This window comes from Cenococcum geophilum (genome assembly GCF_001692895.1).
Source record: "Cenococcum geophilum 1.58 unplaced genomic scaffold K441scaffold_77, whole genome shotgun sequence".
NCBI lineage: Eukaryota > Fungi > Ascomycota > Dothideomycetes > Gloniales > Gloniaceae > Cenococcum > Cenococcum geophilum.
The window spans coordinates 681,454-697,054 of record NW_027137635.1 but is presented as its reverse complement, the minus strand read 5'-3'; the positions used below and the strand labels follow the sequence as shown (position 1 = coordinate 697,054).

General features: G+C 43.3%; 2 protein-coding genes across 2 annotated transcripts; both read left to right on the top strand.

Moving 5' to 3' along the window:
• Positions 1 to 634: 634 nt before the first annotated feature.
• On the top strand, positions 635 to 2,959 carry K441DRAFT_669960 (amino acid transporter). Its single transcript, XM_067650207.1, has 4 exons — positions 635 to 1,498; positions 1,556 to 1,758; positions 1,804 to 2,381; positions 2,429 to 2,959. The coding sequence occupies exons 1-4, from the start codon at positions 791 to 793 to the stop codon at positions 2,644 to 2,646; spliced, it is 1,707 nt and encodes a 568-aa protein (XP_067497491.1). The 5' UTR covers positions 635 to 790; the 3' UTR covers positions 2,647 to 2,959.
• On the top strand, positions 2,739 to 3,569 carry K441DRAFT_333290 (uncharacterized protein). Its single transcript, XM_067641231.1, has one exon. It carries the CDS (start codon positions 2,979 to 2,981, stop codon positions 3,471 to 3,473), a length of 495 nt encoding a protein of 164 aa, XP_067497490.1. The 5' UTR covers positions 2,739 to 2,978; the 3' UTR covers positions 3,474 to 3,569.
• Positions 3,570 to 15,601: the final 12,032 nt, after the last annotated feature.

Genomic DNA, 15,601 nt, shown 5'->3' with positions numbered 1-15,601 from the left:
CACGATAGGAAGCCATATAGATACTTCAGTAGAGACGCGTGTTAATGTTTTGGTGTTCGCGCACGGGCCACAATTAAAGGAGCACCTTGACCGCATGGGATACAACGCCGCAGAAGGCCCGTATTACTGGCGCGATCGAGTTTAACCACGCGATAGGCCTTCAGGGCTTTAACAATAAAGTCTTTAATTACTACGGCTGCTCGAAGGCCTCTGGTTATCGTATTCTTAGTAGTAAAAGTAGTCAAACGGAAAGACGACTACAAATTCCGGTGGTGGGCGATGAGAACGTGGATCTCGCGATTTTGCAGTCCCACTTTTTCTGTCAATCGCGTGCCACATACCTCCCTGTTTTGTAGGTAAAATAACCGAAGGTCTTGGTAGCTGAAGGGAGATTGAGATGGCGAAGACCAATCAAGCGGGTGTTTTGCCCCCAGGCCGGGCGTTCCGAGATGTGCACGTGCGCACAGTCTGCCAAGACACAGCCCTGCCCAGCTGCCGAATGGGGATAGCCTTAGCCCACAGCTCCATCCTCGGTTCTACCTTATGCGCACTGGCACGAATCGTATCACATCCTACAGCATTTTGCAGTACACACCCCTACATTAGTATGCGTCGCTTTGTTTTGATTAGCGGGGTGAAAAGCGGGGGTCCACCCAAGGGGCTAGCCCATGGCATCGCGACGGGAAGAAGCGACCTGGGATTTTACGGCGGACCTGGCGGATGATCTCATGGACTAAATTTTCCTCTGGTACCCCATTGCACCCGGCATCTGCATCCCCTACATGCCATCATGGCGCAAACCTCCCCTCGGAGTGAGCCCTTCACCCAGGCTGACGCCAATTCCATCGACATTGCATCTCGAAACGATCTTCAGCAGCGCAGGCCTTCACGCGTCTCCAACATCGCGAAAAAGTTCAGCATCAGTAGCAGGGCTGGGGGGACAGGCATCGAAAATGGAAGTCATAACTCTGCAGATGACCTCCTGGAGGCCATGGGATATACTGCCGAACTATCCAGAAACAGGTCAACTTTGCAGGTTGTCTTCATGTCTTTCGTCCTGGCTTCTATTCCCTACGGTCTAGCTACTACCTTCTTCTATCCTCTTGTCGGAGGCGGACCCGTCAATATTATCTGGGGTTGGGTCAGCGTATCGCTCATCATCCTTTGTGTCGCCGTTTCCTTGGGAGAGATATGCTCCGTCTACCCAACCGCTGGAGGCGTTTACTACCAGACCTTCATGCTGGCCCCCCCATGGTACCGAAAAATTGCCTCCTGGATTTGCGGCTGGTCCTTTGTTGTTGGAAATATCACCATCACTCTCGCCGTGAATTTTGGCACTTCGCTTTTCTTGGCTTCTTCAATTAATGTTTTCGAGAGCTCACCTGGCGTCGAGATATTCGCAGGAGAGACGTATCAGGTATTCCTTATATTCTTAGGCATCACTCTCCTATGCAATGCTATCTCGTCTCTAGGAAACAGGTGGCTGCCTATCTTGGATGTGAGTATCGGAGCACCAGTCCGTGGGCGTATCGCTAATCTGTTTACGGCCAAGTAGACCTTCGCTATCTTTTGGACGTTTGCTGGCTTAATATCCATCATCATTTGCACCCTTGTGATTGCGAAGCATGGTAGACACAGTGCCGATTACGTTTTTCGTGATTTTGACCCCTCGAATTCCGGTTGGCCTGCAGGTTGGAGCTTCATGGTTGGGTTACTGCAGGCTGCCTACGCGACCTCTTCTACGGGAATGATTGTTTCGTGGGTACAGCCTTCCAAATTATGCGCTATCACTAACTGGGATAGGATGTGCGAGGAGGTGGAGCACCCAGCAACTCAGGTCCCAAAGGCCATGGTTGCTACCGTTATCATCAACACCATCGGTGGACTCCTGTTCCTGATCCCTCTGACCTTCGTTCTCCCAAATCTCGTCGACCTCATTGCCATCCCCTCGGGCCAACCTGTCCCTACGATTCTGAAGTCAGCAGTGGGGAGTTCCGGCGGTGCGATTGGCCTATTAATTCCTCTTCTCGTTCTTGCCTTGATGTGCGGCATCGGTTGCACAACTGCAGCATCGCGCTGCACGTGGGCTTTTGCACGTGACGGAGCGATTCCCGGTTCTCGTTGGTGGAAGCAAGTCAACAAAACGCTCGATGTACCCCTAAATGCTATGATGCTTAGTATGACCGTACAAATTATTCTCGGCATCATATACTTTGGCTCGGCTGCTGCATTTAATGCATTCTCTGGCGTTGGAGTCATCTGCCTTACCGTCTCCTATGCTGCACCTATCGCTGTTTCACTGCTTGGAGGGCGATCTCACCTCAAGAACGGGAACTTCGATCTAGGTCTTCTAGGTGCCACTTGCAATGTGATTGCTATAGGTAAGTCTGCTCCCCTTGCATGTCCCACTGCTAATTTTATTCACCAGCTTGGAGCCTTTTGGCCATTCCGTTATTTTGCATGCCTTCCTATCTTCCTGTCACGGCTACTTCTATGAACTACGCATCAGTAGTCTTTGCTGCTTTTTTTATCATTGCTTCAGGATGGTACTTCATATGGGGACGGACCAACTATGCCGGACCGCCAACCCACGAGGACACGATCCTGGAGCATCGGCACTCTGTCAGTGCAGCTGAGAAGTATTGATATTTTTGAAATCTGTTGAATACTTGAGCGGCACATGATGTTAGTGGATCAGCATACCTGTAATGTGTAGTTCCACCTCTTTGAATCCTAGGTCTATTCTGTAAAGTGCAGAATCACAGCTTCCAAATCTCTTCATTCTTTGTAAGTGGCTTTGGCAGCGGAAATTAAATTCAGTAGTGTTTCCGGGCCATTTAGGGCATTTAGCGAAACAACTTTTTGCCGCGGTGTTCCATGCCAAACTTTCTAAAACTAAATAGCATTTAACATTTGAATATTACTGAACTTGTAATTCCCGTCGGAATCCTACGACCAGCGAACAGCTTCGACAACTCATGCACGATGTGGCGCAGTATAAATGTGCTATTGGGCCGAGGCGTACAGATCACAGATTGAAGGTTGATAATGTATTATTAGGACCGTGGCTATTGGATGAATTCCAGCACTCTATACTGGTGGAGTATCCGATGCTCCATCGGAAATCTTATATCTCTCCGTTCACATTATGCCCTCCCTGCCAAATACGTCTCCTGATTTTCCAAGCCTCTGACAGTATCCACATTCATGACCCGACTCACATCACCACACATGAGCAAGTCTCAGAACATCCACAGCATGAGCACGTTTCGCTGCACCAAGGATTCTTGATGGGTTTTGGTTTGACAATCGAGATAGCGGAAGGGGCACTGCTGGCAGGCATATTGGCTTTGAGCCTATTTCTAATTAGAAGCAGTGAATGTGGGCTACGACCAGATATCAGCTTACTAATGGATTGGATACAGTCTATTCTCAACGGAAACGCGATTATATGGTGCCGGGAATGGGATTGAGGAGAGCCACAAGGAAACGAAAGCGATTGCAGTTGTCAGGACGGACCTTTTCGCCAACACTGAAGGTGAAGATGTCTGGGGGGATGCTGGCAGTTTAGAAAAGGGCCAAGATAAAAACAAGAGAGGAGCGTGACGTCGTGTGGAACATATAGCCCTGGATTGGCTAGACAAGACACTATAAACGAAGCTGTCTTCTTGGCTACTTGGCTGTTGCTTGGCAAGTTCGTCATTAACCCGATCCTTTTGGTAATTATGGTGGTTACTCCTTGCTAGCAAGCTACATTCGAATGCGTCGAAAACTCGCAGATAGGACCTATATAGTCCAATATCACAGATTTACGTTTGCAGGGTTATTATAGGCCTGGACTTGCTAATAAACAAACAATTCAGACTATAGGTCTTGAGTTTGGTTAATTAGATATTTTAAAGCTTTAAGCTTATTTATTTCATTTAGTTAATTATAGTCCAATTAGGTTTAACTACTTAGATAGATTTATATATATTTTTACGCAATAGTAGGAGGATCTAGGAGCTCTACGCTATAATTTAGTAATAGGCGTTTAGTATTATACTTGGCTTAAAAGTTAATAGAGGGAAGATAATTAGTTACCCCTAATATTAATAATAGCAGTCTAATTCTATTAATCTAAAGCTGTAAATCTATTAATATTAGTTAATATAATAGTATCTAAACGTTGTATAAGGATAGCTTACTATAGTATAGATTAAACCTTATTATCGCTTTAAGGCCTTTTAACGGTCCTAACAAGAACTTGCTAAAAACCTATTTAGAACTAAGCAGGACTTATAACAAAGCCTTATAGTAGCTACTACGGTAGACTTATTAATAGGCTAGGTATATAGGTAAAATTAATGTTAATAAGGTAAATATAAACTAGTAGGGTATATTAGCGACTTAGTTAATTAAGGTATAGATATGTTAAGAAAGACGCGTAAGCCTATATAATTAGATTATTTATAAATAAGAATCTAAAGCTAGAGAAAGGAAAGGAGAAGAAAAGTAGCGCTAGTTAAAGTAGGGGTTTTTTTTATAGTCCTCTTAGTTACGTAACCGCAAAGTTCTACTAAGTTTTACTAAGTTCTGCCATTTTCTGCCAGTGCTATAATATTACCCCCCCTTTAGTAAAGCCTGCCCTTAGGCTTTATATATTTATATTATACCTATAGGGTGTTTTTATCCTTATATTCTTCTAGTAGCTTATTATCTTTACTATATTAGTACTCTATTTATTTATTTAAGTACTTTAAGGGTCCTAGCCCATTAGGGTAACGGTTATAGACTTTTTAAAGCCTATAGGGACTGCTAATAAAGTTCTATAAAGGGTATTAAGAAGGATCTAAGTTATAGCCTTTTTAATTAACGTGATGCTTTAGCGTTTTCCTTACTAGTTTATAAGCTAGTATTTCTTTAATTTCCTATTTATTGTTGCTATTAACTTAAATCGGTAGGGGAGGTTCGTTTTTTTATCTAGGTAATAGGTTATTTACGGCTTTTTATAGCTTATCCAGCGGGAAAATAGAGTAAACTTTAATTAAATTTAAGAGCTTTACCTTATACAAGTTACCTATCTTTTTAAAGACTTTATATAGTCCTGCTATCTAATAGTCTAGCTTATAGCTAGATCGTTCCGTTTTTTAGTTCTTTATTGTAACGGAACCTTATAGCAAGAACTACAATAGGCTTATTATTAGGCTAGGTATGTAGGTAAAGCAAGTTAAAGTTAATAACGTAATAACAACTGGTGGAGTGGTTGCCCAACAGATTAACTCTAATTGTATTCTGAGAATTACTACAAGGAAGGAACTATCTAGGTAGGGACTGTGGTCTCTTAAATACATAACCGTACTCCTAAGAAATCCTTCTTATACGTAATGTACGTCTTATATATAAGGTATATAAGTTCCTCTCGTTCCTCTCATTTAATACGTAGCATATTATATAACCTTAGCTACTATTCCTCATTATATGGTTCTACCGGCTCTATCCTAAACCGTGCCTAGATTAACTAACTAGCTTCTTCCAACTCCTCTCCTAGTAGTTGTAATATCGTACTTAAAGCGTCCGTAACACCATCTCCCTCCTCTTTATTTTTGTCCTTAAAGATTTAAAATATCTCTAAGTTATTTACTAGAGGTACAATGTCCGTCTAATTAATTTAGTTAATATTATTACTCATTATACCTAAAGCAATTTCTTCTTTACACGCCCAACGTCGTGCTCGCACTATTGCTGCGATATTGTCTCTTAGTAAGATTATACCATCTCCATATTCTCGCTGTTTAAAAGAGGGGTTGGTTTATATTGCGTTAGCGAACCTATCTTTATAACAACCGTTCTCTTATTTAGAGTGCACTAAAGCAAATATTCGTTCGTCCTATAACGTTCGCTCTACTTCTAATACTAAATATACGCGGCCTATTACTCTTAATAGTCGTCTAGTTCCCTAATTAATTTGTCTTAGGGTCTTATATTTAATCTACTACTACGCGGCTAGATAGTAAACTATCTTAAGCCCTTGCTAAATTAGAACGTTTTTATAATGCGGAACAGAAGGCTCTAGATACTCGCATCGCGGTATCTACTCGTTTACTTCGCCTTAAGAAGGTTCGTAAGAAGGTGCGTTCTAAGGAGTAGAAACTTGTAGAATAGGGTCTATAGGAACTTAGTAATAAAAAAACGGATTCTCTTTTAATAGAGAAGGAAACAGATCCAAGTAGTTCGGCAACTACTCTTCTTAGGTCCCCCTTAGGTAACTTATTCTTTAGCAATCCTTCTTTATTAATGCTGCCTAACCTAATTTCTTCTAATACTCCTGTACCTTTCCTATAGCATTCTTTAAGTTCTCTAGTAGTTCCTAGGTAGTCTTATTATAGCCTATCCACTTAACCTTATACTATATTTTATCGTCAATGTCCTTATAACTAATAATCTTTAAAACTTACTATTTGTCTTTTTCCTGTTCTCTATACGTATCTGCTTCGTAAACTAGTAGCTTAATATTCCCGTATACTGGCTCTAGCATTGCAATATACTGTATAGGGTAGATTTTTATTTTGGCTAGTAGGTCTAACTTAAACGTAACCGGTGAAATCCTTTATATAATTTCAAAAGGTCCTAGTCTAACGTAGTCCAACTTCTTACTTAGTCGTTAACTCTTAAAATTTTTATATAGTAGCCATACTTTATCTCCCTCCTTAAGATCTGGTCCCTTAAATCTCTTAGCATTATAGTACTTTTTTATTCTCTCTTATACTTTCTTTACTAATTCCATAAGGTCTATATAAAGATTTATTAACGTCTTTATTCTTTCTTTAGCTCTACTACTTATTTTCTTTACTTATTATAGTAACAACGATGTCCTTAGCTTATATCCATAATTTGCCTTAAATAGTAATATGCCTATTCCTTCTTAAGGTGTTACATTATATGTAAACTGTATAACTAGTAGTAACGATACCTAATTATTCTGCGCGTAATTAATATAGTGTCTTAGATACTACTCTAGTGTCTAATTTAGTCTTTTCGTCTAACCGTCTATCTACGGATAATATGCGGTGGAAGTTACTACTCTAACTCCTTGCTCCGCTAAGAATACTTCCTAGAATACTGCTATAAATCTTAAATCTCTATCTAATATAATCTTGCTTAGTACTCCATATCTTATAAACACTTCTTTAACATAAATTCTAGCGATATCTTCCGCTAAGATTTCTTCTGTATATACTATAAAGTATCCCCACTTTGTAAGCTTGTCTACTATTACTAAGATCGCGTTATAATCTTATCCGGCAATAGGATCTCTTAACTTTGGTAACTTAATAATAAAGTCCCATAATATAACCTCCTATAGTCCCTCTGGTGTTTTAATAGGTTATAGCCCTCCATATAGCTTATACCTTATTAGTTTATTTCTTTAGTAATCTAAATATTCCTTTATAACTTTTTGTGCTAGTCCCTAGATTTTATTAATAATATACTCCTTTTAGAGTCTTAACACTAAGCCTCTAGCTCCGTTGTATCCTTAAGTTATTCCTTTATAAAATTCTTCCATAAATTATTCTGCTATGCTTTTTAGGATATACTTAGCTTCTCAATTCTTGTATATATCCGTCTATAGATCTTCTAGTTGCGCCTTTAGAATTCTTTATGCCTAAAAGCTTTCTAGTGACTTATAAACTCTCTTCAGTTTTTCCTAAGTCGCTATAATCTTTAAATAATTGTACCTAATTAATCCGTTTATATCTTTTCGCAGTAAAGCCCCTAATGGCTTCTTATTTGTTACGGCACTGGCAGAACCTGGCAGAACTTGGCAGAACTTGGCAGAACTTCGCGGTCACGTGACTAGAAGACCGCATAAAAAGAACCCTACTTCGACCAGCGCTGCTCTTCTTCTCCTTCCTTTCTCTAGCTTTAGATCCTCGTTTATAGACTACCAATCGTACAGGCTTGCGCGCCCCTCTTGCCGTGCTCGTGCCTCGATTAACTGAGTCGCTAACATTATCTAAAGCTCAACTACCCTTTCTTCCTGAGAAGGAACTCAAATATATCTACGGACCACGAACCAGAACAGAACACAGAATTAGACCCAAAGAATATTACCAGAACCAGAAGAACAGAAAAGAACAACAAGACCCACAGAATACGCANAGACCAGAACCCCTGCAGAATCCTACCGGAGGTTACCCCAACAACCGTACCACGATGCNAAGAAATACAGCAGCCGGCAAAGCAGCCGCAGGACCCTCGAATACCTCCGANGGTNAAACAGCAACTNACTCGAACTCCCAAGTGGAGCTCGCAGCAGCCAATGCCGAAATTGAACGACTTCGAGAGCTGCTTNAAGCCAGAGAACCCCCTACGCCTAGCGAGGAATCATCAGACACCCAGAGACTTGCTACGGTCCTTGAGGCTCTAGCCCAACGTACAGCATCAGCATCGTCGCGGTCCGCAAAGGTCGCGGACCCCCCGTTGCTTACAGACGGAACCAACCCTACATTCAACAATTGGAAGCTTCAATTGCAGGACAAGCTCGAAGTCAATACGGACCACTTCCCTACCACTCGGGCTAAAATGGCCTACGTCTTCGGCCGTACCGGCGGGGACGCACAGACGCACCTACGTCCGCGGTACGCACAGGACTCGGCAGAGCCCTTCCTCTCTNAAGAAGAGATGATCGTCCACCTGTCTTCTATTTATGAGGACCCCTTCAAAGTACAGAACGCCCGACTCGATTATAAAAGCCTAAACATAAAAACGACAGAGACTTTCTCGGCCTTTCAGACCCGCTTTCTGCACCTAGCCGGCCAGGCTCGAATTCCCCAGGAAGATCTAATGCCAGACCTATTTGACAAGCTTACCCTAGACCTGCAGCGAGCCGTACTGCCAGTTTTTACTACTGTACAGACGCTAAAGGAACTTACGGACCAGTGCTTGGCTATCGACCAAGGCCTCCGCCGAATTAAGGCACGCGCCGAACGGTACAAAGCCAGAAACCCTTNAAATCAGACCACAAGCAATACAAGAACGGCCCGCAATGCCCCGGCACGATCGGCAACCCCCNCAGCACCACCCGTACAGCCCACCGCCAATTCAGCAGCTAGCCGTGCGGCCAGCCCTGCCATGGGTCCGGCGAATGCTCGGCCTACGTACAGCAACCCCCGTATACAGGCCCTCAGTNATCAAGGAGCTTGCTTCTCTTGCGGACAGAAAGGTCACCGTGCAAAGGATTNCCCGANAAACGCGAAAGCGGACGAGGTTCTATTAATCCAGGAGGACAGCGCGGAGTCGGAAAAAGAGGAACCCTAGAGGAAGACTCCTCTCTAGGGTCAAAAGGGATCGACATGTCAGATGTTGATCTNGGTCGGCTAGTTNGTGGAAGAAGCTGCACTATCCCTTGTACTTTATTCCGCAATGGATACCAAGTTTTAACCTCTGCTTTAGCTNACTCTNGAGCAAATGCCTTNGCCTTAATAGACACCCAGTGTGCCGTAAAGCTGGCTGACTTTCTAAATGCACCCATCGAAGAACTGCCCAAACCAATTCCTATCCGCGGGTACAATNGGCGGATAGGACCACCCATTNCGACTATCTTGCGGATTCACCTCCGTGTCGACGGACGAAGGCAGTANAACGCCCCCTTCCTTATTACGGACCTAGGTAGCCACNATATNATCTTAGGGCGAAAATGGCTAGCCTATTTAGGCTTACAGCTCGACGTACGGAGTAGACGGCTTACCTGGCCCGAAACCCTACCCCCGACCCCTTCCTTCATAAAAGAAATCAGCATTACAATNGAAAACCTCNTACGGCCCCAGATTAATACTATTTACCAGGCCGATGCTNTGCGTAGGGACCAGGCCTTCGAGAAAGATNTACAGCTTGATTCGCAACGGATCCGTATACTACGTCGCCCCCAGACTACCCATGTCACGCCACCCGCATCAAAGACCCAGGAAGTCAGTAGTGACCCAGAAAAGCCCCCCATGGAGAGCTTAGGCCCTATGCAGCCACGAAGAACAGCAAGGGACGTCGGACGTCACACTGAACTGATAGATCGGAGGGACAACCTGCGGAAGATGGAACAGGAGCTAAGAAAGATTACAAACCCTAGACCGCAAAATACGGTCCGGAAAACGGCTGTAAGGAAACCAGCGGACCTCCCACCAGTTGATGTCTGCTGCATTGGTGCCGTAGGATTCTACCGGAACTTGGTTCAGCCTAATACCGTCGCCTTTACGACGAGCTTATACGAAATTNATCGAATAATTNAGGAAAAGGGAAACGAGCTTAGCGGACAAGAAAGCGAGCTTACGGATGAGGAACTAGTAGAACAAAANCTGCCCTATNGACACCAGAAATTCAAGGACGTATTCTCCAAAGCAGCGTCCNATATACTTCCACCTCACCGACCGTATGACCACAAGATTNAGATTGAGCAGGGCAAAGAAAACACCCTTAGCTTTAGCCCCCTCTACGAGCAGTCCATCACCGAATTGNAGGCCACGAAGCAGTATCTCATCGATAACCTAAATAAGGGCTTTATTGAGCCTAGCCAAGCCCCTTTCGCCTCGCCCATTCTCTTTNTCAAAAAGCCAAATGGAGGACTCCGCTTCTGCATCNACTACCNTAAGCTNAACAACATNACCCGCAAGGATCGCTATCCGCTGCCCCTACTTNATGAGACTCTGGCCCGAATGAGTAGAGCTAAGGTCTTTACAAAGCTTGATATCCGCCAGGCCTTCCACCGAATTAGGATGGACCCCNGGTCTGAAGATCTTACTACGTNTCGGACCCGTTACGGAACGTATAAATGTAAAGTGCTCCCTTTTGGACTGACCAACGGACCAGCTACGTACCAGCGGTACATGAACGATNTACTCTTTGACTACCTTGANGATTTCTGTACGGCCTATTTGGATNATATTATGATCTACTCCGAGAACGAGCTAGAACACGAGGAGCACGTCCACAAAGTCCTACAACGGCTCCGCGAGGCTGGCCTCCAGGTCGACATTAAGAAGTCGGAGTTCAGTGTTAAGCGTACAAAGTACCTAGGTTTTATTATCAGTACGGACGGAATCGAAACCGACCCAGAGAAAACGGCCGCAATTGACCAGTGGNCACCCCCACGGACCGTAAAGGGGGTACAATCCTTTTTAGGGTTTTGTAACTTCTACCGACGCTTTATTAAGAACTACAGCAGGATCGCCCGGCCTCTTAACCGTCTTACTAGAAAAGACCAGCCCTTCCACTTTGACGCCATATGTAGGCAGGCCTTTAATGAGCTTAAGAAACGGCTGGTATCGGCTCCCCTACTTGCCCATTTTGACCCGGAACGGCCCTCNATGCTAGAAACTGATGCCTNAGACNGCGCGATAGCTNGTGTTTTTTCCCAGAAGCAACCGGACGGAGAGTGGCACCCTATTGCATACTATTCGAAGACTATNATAGATGCCGAGCTGAATTACCACATCCATGACAAAGAAATGCTGGCTATTATCTCTAGCTTTCAGCACTGGCGTGCACAGCTAGAGGGGACCCCTGAGCCGATCAAGGTAGTTTCAGATCACAAGGCCCTAGAATACTTCATGACAACCAAGGCCCTTACGGCCCGGCAGGCACGCTGGGCGGATACCCTATCTCAGTTCAACTTCTTNATTATGTATAGACCAGGCGCTACGAACCGTGCGGACGCTCTTACAAGGCGCGAGCAAGACCTAGATNACCAGACGGCTGCGAAGATCTCACTACGGACCCAGACGCTACTACAACCAGAACACCTTGACCCCCGGATACGGGCAGAACTAAGCACGGACTCCTCGGGCGCCGAGATATGTCCTGTTAACTCCTCCGAACTTGACCTTATTNATGAACTACTACAGGCCAACCGAACGACCCCCTCTCTACAGGAATACCGTNAAAAGGCAAAGAACGTTGCCAGCCCATGGTCCCTCGAAAACGGACTACTTAAGCACCAGGAACGGCTAGTAGTAGCCNAGGAACAGAACTTACGGACCCGGCTTATTGCCGAAGCTCATGCCCAGGTCTCTACGGCCCACCCTGGAAAAAATAAGACCCGTAAGATTATTGGTGACCGCTACTACTGGCCCGGAATGATTACAGATATTAACCGTTATGTACGGAACTGCGACAGCTGCCGTAGATCTACAATTCCACGAGATAAGACCCCAGGACTATTAAAACCTCTCCCGATACCCGACCGCCCCTAGCAGCATATCTCTATAGACTTCCATGAGCTACCAACAGACCGCGACGGATATGATATAGTTATAATTCTAGTTAACCGCTTTGGCAAGCGCCCGTTCTCAATTCCCTATCATAAGAATATTGATGCCAAGGAGGCGGCCCGACTGTATATCCACTACGTCTACCGCATTTACGGACCACCAGATACTATTGTATCCGATCGCGGCCCGCAATTTATATCGGCCTTCTNGAACGAGTTTACCCGGATCCTAGGTATTAGGCTAAAGCTCTCTACAGCATACCACCCCCANACAGACGGCCAGACGGAGATTGTNAATCAATATTTAGATCAGAGACTCCGGCCTTTTGTTAACTACTTNCAGGACAACTGGGGCGAACTGCTACCCCTAATGGACTACGCCCAGGCGACCCTACCCCATGACTCTACGGGATTTGCACCTATCCAACTAGAAATGGGGTATTTACCCCNAACAAGCTTTGACTGGGATAGACCAGAAGGACCACGGACCGTACGCGAGAAACTGTCTCATGAGGAAGCCCAGCAGTACGCCAAGCGCTTAGAGGAAGCCTGGACGGTAGCCCGTACAAATCTAGAAAAGGCCCAGAAATCAATGGAACAGCAGGCAAATAAGCATAGGCGCGAACCCGACTTTACCGTAGGCGATATGGTCTGGGTTACGACAAAGAACTGGAAGACGGAACGGCCTAGCCGTAAGCTAGACTATCAGATGGCGGGACCGTATGAGGTCCTTNAGAAGATAGGTAACTCGTACAAAGTAAAGCTCCCGGATTCGATCAAGGTTCACCCCGTTTTCTCGCCGGATAAGCTACGGAAAGCTGCGAACGACCCATTGCCTGGACAAAAGAACGAACCNCCCCTACCGATTCAAGTCAATGGCGACAACGAATGGGAAATTGAAGAAGTACTGGCCTGTAAACTAGTAAGGAAAACGCTAAAGTACCGCGTTAGTTGGAAAGGCTATGACCCAGATCCTACCTGGTACCCTGCATGGAACTTTATTGGCAGTCCCCATAAGCTTNAAGAATTCNATAACCGCTACCCTAATNAACCAGGACCCCCAAAGTACCTAGACGAGTGGATGGAGTGCTGGCATAGCGAAGACGACAAGCTACCGGAAGAACATAAAGATAAGAACGCCCCATAAGCATAATACGGACTACAAAGCCTGAGGGCAGGCTTTTGCGGAGGGGGGGGTAATGTTACGGCACTGGCAGAACCTGGCAGAACTTGGCAGAACTTGGCAGAACTTCGCGGTCACGTGACTAGAAGACCGCATAAAAAGAACCCTACTTCGACCAGCGCTGCTCTTCTTCTCCTTTCCTTTCTCTAGCTTTAGATCCTCGTTTATAGACTACCAATCGTACAGGCTTGCGCGCCCCTCTTGCCGTGCTCGTGCCTCGATTGACTGAGTCGCTAACATTATTATTCTGTAGTTTAGCCTTATAACTTAGAGCATCTGCTCGCGTATTATCTATACCTTTAGTATACTAAATCTTAAAATAGTATTCTATAAGCATCTCCGCCCATCTAACCTATTTTTAGTTAAGTTCCTTTATTATTAGGAATCCTGTTAGGTTCTTATAATCCGTCTTAACTATAAATAGTTTTTCTATACCTTGTAAGAATGCTCTCTATTCCTTTAGTGCTGTAACTATACCTAACAACTCCTTATTGTAAATATCATAGTTTAACTCTAGTGGTATTATCTTTCGACTATAGTATGCCACTAAGTGCTATCTATCTTAATACCTTTATATAAAGTATGCCCCTAGTATATAGTCTAATGCATCTATCTCTATAACCGTCTCTAATCCTAGTTAATAGATCTTAAGAACTAGCTCCTGGGTAAACAACTCTTTAACTTTATTAAAGAGTTTCCTTTATTCCTCTCCCCATGCCTATAGTTCTTCTTTCTTCGTTAATTGTATAAATAGCTTAATGTCCTTTAACTACTGCGCTATAAACCTTCTGCAGTAATTGCAAAACCCTAAAAATAATCTTAATTGCGTAATGTTCTCTAGTTCCTGCCAATTTACTATAACCTCGATCTTCTTTAGATCTATACTAAGTTAGCCTAGTTTAATAATAAATCTAACAAAATCTATCTTCCTAGTGAAGAACTTGTATTTCTTAATTGCTACTAGCATCTGTTCTTCCTATAGTCTCTTTAAAACCTATTTAACGTGCTCTCCATATTCTTCCTCAGTTATTAAGTAGATAATAATATTATCGAGATATACCATAATAAATTTATCTAAGTATTCTCCTAATATATTATTAATACGCTTCTAAAACGTTGCTAGTGCGTTTATAAGCCCAAATTATATAACTAATGGTTTATATAGTCCTTCTTTTAACCTAAAGGCTGCCTTCTATTTATTGCCTTCCTTAATCCTAATCTAATAGTACGCCCATCTTAGATCTATCTTTATAAAGATTTGCGCGTTGCCTATCCTGTCTTAGATTTCGCTAATTAAGGGTAAAGGATACCTATCCTTTCTAGTAATACTGTTTAACTATCTATAGTTAATATATAGCCTTAGTTTGCTATTTTTCTTTGGTACAAACAGTACTAGATAACCCGCTAATAACTGCGATAGTCTAATATATCCCTTTTATAGGTTTCCCTAGACAAACTCTTTTAGTACTCTACCTTCCTCTTTAGTAAGCTTATAGATTAAAAAGAACCTTAGACTTATTCCTGGTTCCAATTCTATCTTATAGTCCCATACTATATACTCTAATAGCTTCTCACTTTCTAGTAACCATAGTTTTTTGCCGTACTTGTGGTATCTCTTTAGTACATAACTTAAGCCTTACTTAGTTTCTTCATATGTCGCTCCGACTTAGTACTATACTAACTTAGCCTATTATCGCATCTTGCGGCGTTAAGTATCTCTAATATCGACCTAACCTGTAACCTAATCGATCTTTAAATTATATTCCCGTAACTAAGGTATTCCTAATACTACCTTATCATTTCCTAATAGTAATATGTCGAAAGACATCTCGATTTATCTCCCTTTAATAGTTAGCTGAATAGGTCCTATTTTAAGGTTAATAATCCCTCCTCCGTAGGTTATTGGATCTCCTAAAATTGTTACTAATAGGTAAGAACACTCCTTTTTCCTGTATAGTAAACCCATCCTTTTAACTGCTGCTAGTAAGATATGGTTCCTTATTACTCCACTATCTATTAATGCCTTAAACTGCTAATCTTATTAATTAACTTATAAATTTAGGTGTCGTCCTTAAATTCCTTTAAGGGTCTAAGGCTCTACTACTAGCTCCCTCTAGTCCTATGGGCTTCTACTTTTCCTAACTGTTAGCTGCTTAATCCTATTTATACTTAGTCTA